Genomic DNA, 10,123 nt, shown 5'->3' on the forward strand with positions numbered 1-10,123 from the left:
GGGAGGAGGTAGAGAAATCGGGAGTGAAGTTGAGCCCGGGAAGAAGGGAGGGGTGGGGGGAAGGTGTTTGAAGATTTGGTTTTTGTTTCTCATTACCCTACTCTGATTTGATTGGTAATAAATTAAATTATTTTTCCCCAAGTTGAGTCTTTTGCCCGTGCTGGTAATTGGTGAGTGATCTCTCCCTGTCCTTATCTTGACCCGTGAGCCTTTCATTATATTTTCTCTCCCCTGTCCAGCTGAGGAGGGGAGTGACAGAGCAGCTTAGTGGGCACCTGGCATCCAGCCAGGGTCAACCCACCACAGGCAGGATGTGATTGTTTTTGCTAGGCCACAGTTGGGGTATTTTGTACCAAATGCATAGTATTGCAAAGGCTTAGAGAGACCATGTGCCTGTCGCTGCTCAGAGGTGTTGAGCCAAGACTTTCTCCTTCAGAAGGGAGCCAACGCAAACCCTTCTGTTCCTTCTTGCCCCTACCATCATCCGGAGAATGGAATGAGCATATCCAAGCGTTGCCTTAAATGTTTTCTGATGGCTAGTCCTGAATGCCTTTACACAGGTGTAAATCCAGAAAGAATTGTTGATACTATTTTTTCATTGTGGTTATAAGAAGTGTTAAAGATTACTGTCACTGAGGGATATTAAAGAAACATGGCAGCAGAAAATTCCAGAAGAATATCTTGTGCACTCATCGGCACTTTGGGTAGAATAGGTTTTGCTGTTTCTTATGGTGTTTGTGTTGGTCTTCTAGTCAGCAGTCAGAGGAGGGAAGGAATGTTTTATGAAACACAAGGTGTAAATAACGCTGTGGGGAGCTCTCGGCAGGGCTAGAATATGAAACTACTTTTTGGTGTTGTGGGGTTTTGTTCTTCCCCCAGTGAATCAGGCTATAAGCTATTCCTATTGGTAGTGAGATGGTGCAGGTTGAATGTCTGGATGTCCTGGTCTCGGCGACACCGGATTTCAGTAGTTTACGGGCCTCTGGGGTGCTGAGGAGGCTCTGCCGTGGGAATTGCTTCGTTGCAGACTGAGCAGAGCTATGATGGATGTGCAGTGGGGAGAAACTGACTCCGAGTCTTAACAGACTGAACAGGCGACGTGGTTTTCCTGCACCTTCTGGCTGGTCAGACTGAACAGGCCACGTGGTTTTCCTGCACCTTCTGGCTGGTCTCATGGTGTGAGAGATGTGATGATGCCCATTTAAGGGCGATGGGACAAGAATAGTCTGTTAAAGTGAAAGAGTCAGGACTGAGAGGTAACCCCTCAGAATTTGCAGTGCAGCCAAAATAGAGCCCAGTGCAGAGCTTGTACCACTCTTTCTACCAGGTAAAAACTTTGAACTGGTCTTGTGTGTGTTACTGAGTGGAGAGAGAAGCAAAGAGACATTGGGGAGAGAGGGAGACTATTCTAGTGCTAAAGACTGCAGTGGTTAATGAGAGAGAAATCAAAGGCTGAGCGATGGAGTGGCTTCTTTCTGCCATGCAGTTGTATAGGGATGGCACCACTGTGCTCGTGTCGCTGTCTCAGGCTCTGAGACATCCCTCTTGATGGAATTTGGGGGTGGGAAGCGCCTTGAGAAGCTGTTTGGTTCAAGTGTGCCCTGTGCTCTCTTTCAGATCAATCTCACATGTCTTTTGAGGAACTACTGCGGATGCAGAGTGATAGGAGAACGAAAGTGTGCAAGCAGGTGACCAGTGCGAAGAAAACTGCAAAGCCTACCAAAGCTACGGTGAAGCAGCAACAAGGCAAAAAGGGGTAAAGAGGTTCTTCTGTGATCAGAAAAATGTGCATGTGTGCTCTCTGCACTCCAGAAGTTATGCTGGGAGCTCCTCACAGTGTTGCCATTGCCTCGGGGCTGGTGTAGATCTCCTTTAATGTGCTACACAATAATGCCTTTCACTATAGTGTTTCATTTGGGAGTGGTCTGTTGCTGTTTCAGAGCTCTTAATATCCTATCCTGTTCAAATCCCCAGCAGCCACCTGTTACTCAATAGTTAAATCGGCACTCAATTCCTTTACGCCCTCTGTATTAAGGCACTTTTAACCCACAGCATGGTATGCTTCTCTTTTAAGCTGTATGATAGTGCTTTACTTGTGTCCTCTGGGCCATGAAATGGTTACCCTGCCATTTTCTAAACCCCTTCCAGCTTATCAGCATCTTCTGCCTGGCTCCCACTGGCTGGAGTTGCAGTGACAGCCAACTGTTCTGGAACTTCATTCATCCTTCTGCCGTTGTCTCATCTGTGACTTGTCTGTGTTGATTTTCCTTTTTTCCCCCTCTACAGTACTTATCATCACAGACTTTTTCCTGTTCTCAGTGGTCTTTACATCTCCTATTTGCGTGCTCTGTAGGTGCTATTGATGTGGTGACTATAAAATGTATTCAACACAGCAAAAACTATCACATCTCTTTGCAGTCCTCCACAGGCCCCCACTGGTAACAACTGTTATACAATTACCCTTTATTTGCAGTCGTTAGCTGGTTTTCAGTCCTCAGAGTCGTATCTAAGTGATTTGAACAGGTTTCCTCTGTTACACTGGCATTCCCTAACCTATTTCTGAATCTCTGCCTAATACATGTTTCTTCTGCCATAAACAGTTGATTAGAATAATGTTTCTTGCTTTACCTTTTACTCAAGAGTCTGGGGGATTTTGTGTAGTGCAACATCTTCACACAGTGTCTCTATTTCTGCCACACAGTTTGCATAATTCTGTTTTTATTTAAGTTCCCTAATCCTTTAAGTGATGCATCACTGTAAATTCCACATGCTGTTTCTCTCATGTTTTTGTTATTAAAGTGAGCTTCTTAAAAAAAAAAAAAAAAAAAAGTAAAAAAAAAAAAAAAAGGGGAGTTTTAAAAAAAAAAAAAAAAAAAAAAAAAAAAAGACTTCAGGGAAATCCCCTGGAACTGAGCTGGCTTTAGCAATGCTGTATAAAGCTGACTCAAGAGCATTGTACAGGGGTGTAGCCACATCAGCAGACGTGAAAATACACCGAACGCTGCCCTAAGTGAGATTTGGAAAACTTACTTACGCCTGTGGGGTTGTTTATGTTCCTGCCCTGGTGTTATTGTGTTGCTGAATGTGGTATAATGCCCGCATTGTGGGTACTCTCAGCGGGTGGTTCATAGTTCTTTTCATGTTTCTAGTAACTTACCTGATGTACTGACAAATCGCAGGACACAGCATCCAAGTAATATGGGGAGAGTAATATCCCGTTCTCCCACCTTATACTGTCCCCCTCGTACACCTAAAGCATCAAGCTCTAAAGGCCTGTGTTGCAAGGAGAACTTGTTCCCTTAATTGGTTGTCACCATGGTCCTCAATGGTCCTGATTCACTGTCAAGTCTCTTTTGGGATATGTACCATAAGCTGTATGGCCCTTATTCCTGGGGGCTGACCTTTTCTTTACTTGTGTTATGGTATGCTTTCTTGCTGAGCATGGCCACAGCAGAATTGGCCTGTCTTTGTAACTACCAGGTCAGTGCAGAAATTGCCAGCTTTGGTCTCCTCTTTCACTGTAAGTATTAGTCAAGAGTGGATGAGTTGGTGGGCCAGGAATGGAAGAGGGTTGTTGCATGATGAATGAAAACGTGCAGGGGGAGAGGAATAATTGAGTACGGCACATTTACTGATGCGGGTGGTGGGTTTTCACTTGATACAGTGGGGCTGTATCAAGTTTTGTGTAGGATTGTTTTAACCACGCATTTATAGATCATTTGATTGTAGTAGCCTTGTCTGGCTCTTGACCGAGTCACCTCTTTGTTCTCTGTAGGTGTCATGGTGAGGATTGAGTGGGAGAGTCTGCCGTTTCGGCACCATGCAGTAATATTCTCCTGAGGGTCTGGCTAACCTCCTGACACATTAGCCTGGGTCTCATTCTCTCCTCTGCTCCTCTTAAGTACATTTTTCTCTTTTTCAGGCCATTGGAGATGTCTGCCAAGAAGCCTGTACCTTTTCTGCGACAAGTCGTCTCTGTTACAAAGAAGGTGGGTGCTCCCCCTCCCCAGTTCAGGAGCTGACTTCCCTTAGTGATGCTAATAGGGCATAGACATGGTAACGGGGCTGCTGAAGATGACACGGGCTGTTTCTGGAGGATAGGGCTTGGACCACTGGTGAGCGCAGGTCGTGCTAGCGTGTCTCTGGGGAGAACAAGAGACTGGGTGCAGGAGCGGCTGCTCTCTGTATAACCTGCTGCCCTGTATAATGCATAACTTGAGGAGTAACGAACATTTGAGACCTAAGTGTTTCTAGAAGATGTAATGGCTGCCACCAGTGACAATTGCACTGCAAGCTATGGTCATTGCTCACTACTAGTCACATTGGAAGTTCAAATGTCTGTCTAGTTTCTAATCTGAATATAACTTTGACTTATCATTGCTGGATCATCTTAATATGTTAATTTCCACAGTTAGAGACCTCTTTTTGTCTCTCTCTCTTTGTATGACCTGACCCAGGTAATCTGTGAAAATCTAGATGGGTTTGAATTCCCACATCCATCACCTTGACAACACACGTTCAGCCAGCTCTTGGTCTGGGAGTTGCAGGTGTTTGGAGGCAGCACTCATGCTGTTCTTCCTTGAATTGGCTTCTCCTGGGTGGTAGACTTGCATATGGAAGTGCCTGTTGCTTGGTAGACTGAATGCAGGCATAATGACTTTGTGAGGCACTGCCACCTTGATTATTGGGCTTGGTCTTTGCCAGTGGCAGATATTATGCACCCACCATTGAAAACATTGCTAGTTTAAAAAAAAAAAAAAAGGCAAGGTCTGATCCATGGAAGGAGAGTAAGCAGGCAGTAGTCTGGGGTAGTCCTGGCCACAGCTCTTACCTTTGCCTTCCCTGCCTTCAGGTCCACAGAGACCCTCGATTTGATGACCTGTCTGGGGAGTATAAGCCTGAAATATTTATGAAGACGTACAGCTTCCTGGACAGCATCAAGAAGCGGGAGAAGGAGGTGATGCTGTGTGCTTGTCCTTGGTCAGAAGAACCTTGCTTGGCAGGGGCAGCTTCCGCAAAGGCCTATCACAGTGGAGGTGGCAGGCAGGTAGTCATGTAGCTTCCTACTCTCTCCTTCAGATGATTCAGAAGCAGCTGAAAAAATGCCGGAACGTGGAGCAGAAGGAGAAACTCCAGCAGCTCCTGAACCGCATGGTAAGTTCAGTGCAGCATCTCCTCTCCTGTGAGGCAGTGCACTGGAAGAGAGGATGCCTAGACACTTGCTGACACAGGCCATCCTCTCTGTACAGACACAGCAAGAACAGGCACAGAAAAAACAGCAGAAATTGAGGGAGAGGGAGCTGTCTTTGAAGAGACAACGGAGGCAATTGGCCAAGCAGGGAAAGAAACCTTTCTTCCTGAAGAAGTGTAAGTACTCGGTGTGAATATGCTGCAGGAAGACCTAGAGGGAGTACTGCTGACAGGACTCCAAGCACTGGAAGAGAGTTGTCCATAATATTCCACAGAGCTGTGGAGGGATTGTTCTAGCGCTGGTATTCAAGGGACAAGCCAGGCTTGGAGCCAGGGAGGGAGAGGTGAGAAGGGGCTGGTCTGTAGAGATGATGTTTAGGCTTCAGTTTAAAACCTTGCTCCCCTCTCCTCTACAGCCGAGAAGCGGAAATTGGAGCTAGCTGAGAAGTATGCAGAGCTGAAGAGGAGTGGAAAGCTGGAGAGCTTCCTGAACAAGAAGAGGAAGAGGAATGCCATCAAAGACAAGCGCCGTCTGCCCTCACAGAAGAACTCGTGACTGCTGGACAGACATGCTGTTGTCTGGCACTGGGATTCACCCTGCCCTGGCCAGGCCTGGAAGACGGCCATCCCTCTTCCCAGTATCTGCCTTTCACTGTACAGTGATGCTGTTAGGCAGCAGAGCAGAGGCTGAACTGAAGGAAATAGCGCTTTTTGTAGCTGAAATGTCCTCTTCACTTGTGGTTAACACCATACCTGGGTGGTGACAAGTCTTGTTATGCAGATGCACATGGTGTTGACAGCTGTCTCTGTCCTTGCACCTGCTCATCTCTTCCTCTAGCTAGGAGAGCATGAGCCCTGCCCTGCCTTGCTGGCTCTACTCCAGGTCTTATCAGACACCAACTGATGGGAAAGGACCTCAGGTGGGGAGGGCTCTGGTACAACACCTGTTCAGAGCAGGGCTAGCACTGACTTCAGACCAGGTTGCCCAGGGCTTCTTCAGTTGGGTCTGGGAATGTCCAAGGACGGATGCCACCACCTCTCTTGGCCTCTGCTCCACTGCTTCAAGTTCTCAAGATGAAACTTTTTTTTTTCCTCCTCCAGGAAACCTGCCTGGTTTTAGTCAATAATCATTGTCTTGTTCTCAGTGAAGTGCCTGGCTCAGTCTTCTCAGTAGCCTCGTCATAGGTCTGGGGAGTGGGTGGGAAAGGGGTGCTGTTAGGTCTCCCCAAAGCCGCCTTTTCCTGAGGGTGAATAAACCTTATTCCCTCAGCCTTTCCTTGCAGTGCTCCAGCCTCTGACAACTTTCACATCCTCAACTGGAGTCAGCCCAGAGGATCAACATCTATCTTCTGGGGGCCCAGCCTGGATGCAGTATCTGGATGTAGTCTCACAAGTGCTGAGTAAAGGGGAGAGGATCACACCTGCACCCTGGTGATGCAGCCCCTGGTGTGGCTGGCCTTCCTTGCAGCCGGGGCACGCTGCTGACTGTGCTCAGGTACTGCTGCCCGGGATCTCTGCAGCAGGGCTGCCTCTCTTGGCTTCTCAAGGTGGTCTCTACAGGGCTATTGGTCCTTCTAGGAAACTGATTCTGTATGACATAAAATACCTCCGTTTTCCTTTATTCCCAGTGTTGGTGCTATTACAGTCAAAAGTGCCTCTCTCCAACATTACGTTTGACCACCAGCTCTCCGAGTTTCTCCTCACTCCTGATTGCCCCTGTGGCTGTGCTGACAAGGAGGTGATGCGGACAGATGATCTGTCTGACAGGTCAGAGCGTGTGCTGGGAGAGTGCCTCAGCTCTGCAGGGCAGAGTGCTCCCTGGGCACAGCCGTGCCGCGTGCAGGTGGGCAGTTGGTGTGTGGGGCCTGGGGGAAACGCCTTGCAGTGGGCAAGAAATGGAATGATGAGTAACTCCATCATGCCCACCTCAGGATGTTGCTGAAGCATCTGCAGTTCCTGTAGGTGACGCGAGATCTGCTCTAGTGACAAGTTTTAGTGTTAACTGGGGGAAGGCAGTAGAAGTGGGATGTGCCAGCTTGGCTAGAGACCACATGGAAATCCTCAGCTGCCTTTAACCTGCGTGTGGCTTATTGCTTTGCACCGTGCCTGGCTGCTGCTGCTTCCTCCTCTTGCCTCGTGATGTGGGATGCAGAGCCTGCCACATCCTTGTGCCTTTAGAGGAGAGTTACCTTGGGAGCAGTGTGGCAACACCAAAGCCCAAGGCTATCCTGACTCCTTTGTGGCATGGGTCTGCTCTTTTATGCTCTCAATTTTTAATCCAAAGCTGAACAAACCTTTACCTGTACTTTAATGCAAGAAGGGAAGAAGACTGGGGCCTGGACAGGCTGGAGGTGGTTCACCGCTGGTCACTGCTGCCGGGGCCTTGCTGAGGGGCCATGTGGGAGCAGCATTCCTGAGTCCATGTGTCCCCATCCTCAGCTACTGTTTGTTCCCAGCAGGAAACAAACCTGGTGCACCACCAAAGTGGTCCTGCTTTGCCCTCCTGCCCCTCTGGAGCCAAATGGCTCCTTCCTGCTGAGGCCTGTGTGCCTGCCTGCAAGGAGAACATCCTTGCTGGGATGTCACCTGCTTCTGCTCAGGACATTAGTGGTGAGGAGCAAGTCTACTGCAGTGTCTCTCCCTGCCAGCTCCTGGGGCCAGTACCGTGCAGCAGGGGAAGCCCTGGGGCACTGCCCAGCTCAGCCAGTGTTGTGGTGGCACTGGGCGTTAAGGTGGGTGGCAGCATGGCAACACCAGCTCCAACAGGAGGAGATGCTTCCAACATCTCCAGAGAGCTTTCTACTGTCAGGGGAGCTGCTCTTCCCTGTGGCCTCCCAGCCTCAAGGAGTCAGTTGGGTTATTTTCCTTCTGTTTCTAGTGCTGTCCCAGCAGTGTGTCTCTACCAGGCCTGCTCTGGTGTCCCGCCAGGTGGAGCGTGGGGACTTGCTATGAGTGTCCCTGGGGAGGGCAGCCATTGGGCATGGCTGGCACTAGTTGATGTAACTGCAGCTGGTTGCACAGGCAGTGGTGGCTGACAAAGCTTCCACACATTCCCCCCCCCAGCGACACCCTCAGAGCCCACCAGACTCTCACAAGGACCTGCCCCTCCTCTCCCAACTGCTGGCCAGGAGAAATGGCTTCGGACCCAGGTACCTGGGATGCTCTCCCCAGGCCTGGCCGGTCACTGAGCAAGCCCCCCACCCCAGACATGCTCTGCAGCCATAGCTGGACATCCAGGCACATGAGGGACAGGCACCCACGGGAGCTGGGGGGACCTGCCTGCTGGCAGGGACACAGACATGAGGAGGCTGCAGGGCTCAGGTCTTTTATTGCAAAGAGGGAGATACGAAAAAGGACAGTCATCCCCTCTGGGCCCCCCTGGGCCTGCAGCTGGCTGAGAGGAGTGACAGGCAGGGGGAGGCCCAGGCCTCGCTTCTCCAGCATGGGGAACCTGGCTCACGCAGCAGGGAGCAGGCTGCTGCCAAGCACTGAGCTGGAGCCAGGTCCAACCACAACAGTGGAGCGGGTGACCCAAGTGTCCCCATGCAGGCCCCTGGCCTGAGCCCTGGCTGGCCAGAGGGCAGTGCTGCGTGGGGAGCACTGATGGGGGGAGCCCGGCGCAAGGTGGGGCTGCCTGGCCCCAACCAGACACGGCGTGTGGCAGGCAAACCTGGCCTCCTCCTCCGCTCTGCTGCTTGTCTCACTCGGTGGGGTGCTGAGGTCCCAAACCGCTCTGCGGCCTGATGGAGGCTGCTATGGGAGGCCCTCACCATGCGACCCTCGGGGACCGGAGCAGCTTCGCCCAAGGAAGGAGGGAGCAGGGTCATTGCCCTCTGTCCAGGCGGGGAGCTCGGCAGCCTGCCTCGGGTTTGCAGGTATGGCCAGGTGTGGCAGTGCCCAGGCTGTGGCTCCTGCTGGCTTGTCACGTGTTGTCCTGGGCCAGCTCCTCAGGACAGGCAGGCTGGTCCTGGGACTTGTGCAGCCCTGGGGAGGGCTGGGCCTGGGTGCTGTGCTGCAGGGCCAGGTCCGGCCCCAGGGGCGCGTGGTGCTGGTGCCGCTGGTACTGCACAAACGTACAGACCTTCAGCCCAATGGCCAGCATGTTCTTGCCCATGAAGATGCTGGAGACCCGGGCGTCCCTGAAGAAGACCATGTTGCTGCCTCGGATGAAGATGGTGGTGATGTTGACAGTGAGCATGCTCAGCATGGGGTATAGCATCATCCGGTGCGGCATGATGCCGATCCCTTGCATGCTGATCTCACAGAGGGACACACAAGGGAGGACCAAGAGCAAGATGTAGCAGTAGAAGAACATGATGCCCTCAGCCCAGAGCGGCAGCCCCTTCTTCTGGGGCTCCCACAGGTTGGCCTGGATGTCCAGCACGTCCAGCATGTCCACAATGACCCAGAAGAGGCGGTTGCGGAGATCTTCTTTCTTCTTGAATGTTCTGACATACTCCATGTGCTCTGTGGCCACCAACAACACATAGAGGGCTGGGATGCAGATGGAGAGCAGCAAGGTCAGTGCTTTGCGGGCTATGAGATCCAGGCTTTTCCGGTCAGCTTTATAGTTCTGGTATACAAAGTAGACTTTGATCTCCAGAACAAAGACATACAGGAACCAGAGGATCATGGCATAGCCCCGCTTAGCTGTCTTCACCTCAGCCCCAACCCAGATGGCCACATAGCGGAGCACCAGCAGGAAGCACACATCACCCACTGCCACCATGACACAGATGCCCAGCTTCCTGGAGCCCTGGCTCTGCTCCACCAGGTAGGCATCCATGAGGACAAGGCTGGTCATGATGAGCACAGTGGAGAGGCACACATGGGGCTTGCTGACAGGTGGTGGGGGAACCATCCTGCATGGAAGAACAGGCAGGGCTGTCAGGGAGTTGCTGGGATTCCCCATCCCCACCCTTGGGCTGCCTTC

General features: G+C 51.2%; 2 protein-coding genes across 2 annotated transcripts; one reads left to right on the forward strand and one right to left on the reverse strand.

Annotated features, from left to right (window-relative positions):
• Positions 1-1,621: 1,621 nt before the first annotated feature.
• RRP36 (ribosomal RNA processing 36) lies at positions 1,622-6,339 on the forward strand. The gene is made up of 6 exons (XM_019470295.1): positions 1,622-1,756; positions 3,923-3,989; positions 4,853-4,957; positions 5,080-5,154; positions 5,250-5,367; positions 5,607-6,339. Exons 1-6 carry the CDS (start codon positions 1,629-1,631, stop codon positions 5,744-5,746), a joined length of 633 nt encoding a protein of 210 aa, XP_019325840.1. The 5' UTR covers positions 1,622-1,628; the 3' UTR covers positions 5,747-6,339.
• Positions 6,340-8,499: 2,160 nt separating this feature from the next.
• On the reverse strand, positions 8,500-10,051 carry LOC103893480 (transmembrane protein 121). Its single transcript, XM_009272610.1, has one exon. The coding sequence runs from the start codon at positions 10,049-10,051 to the stop codon at positions 9,113-9,115; it is 939 nt and encodes a 312-aa protein (XP_009270885.1). The 3' UTR covers positions 8,500-9,112.
• Between the last annotated feature and the right edge of the window lie 72 nt (positions 10,052-10,123).

Source organism: Aptenodytes forsteri, unplaced genomic scaffold, assembly GCF_000699145.1.
Source record: "Aptenodytes forsteri isolate BGI_AS27 unplaced genomic scaffold, ASM69914v1 Scaffold238, whole genome shotgun sequence".
In the NCBI taxonomy this organism is placed as follows: domain Eukaryota; kingdom Metazoa; phylum Chordata; class Aves; order Sphenisciformes; family Spheniscidae; genus Aptenodytes; species Aptenodytes forsteri.

Bases quoted from the DNA above. Each gene is read 5' to 3' on its own strand.
- RRP36 (XM_019470295.1), top strand. From the start codon at position 1,629: ATGTCTTTTGAGGAACTACTGCGGATGCAGAGTGATAGGAGAACGAAA. The intron at 1,757-3,922 runs GTAAAGAGGTTC...TCTCTTTTTCAG, and splicing joins CAGCAACAAGGCAAAAAGGG to GCCATTGGAGATGTCTGCCA. The intron at 5,155-5,249 runs GTAAGTTCAGTG...CTCTCTGTACAG, and splicing joins AGCAGCTCCTGAACCGCATG to ACACAGCAAGAACAGGCACA.
- LOC103893480 (XM_009272610.1), bottom strand. From the start codon at position 10,051: ATGGTTCCCCCACCACCTGTCAGCAAGCCCCATGTGTGCCTCTCCACT.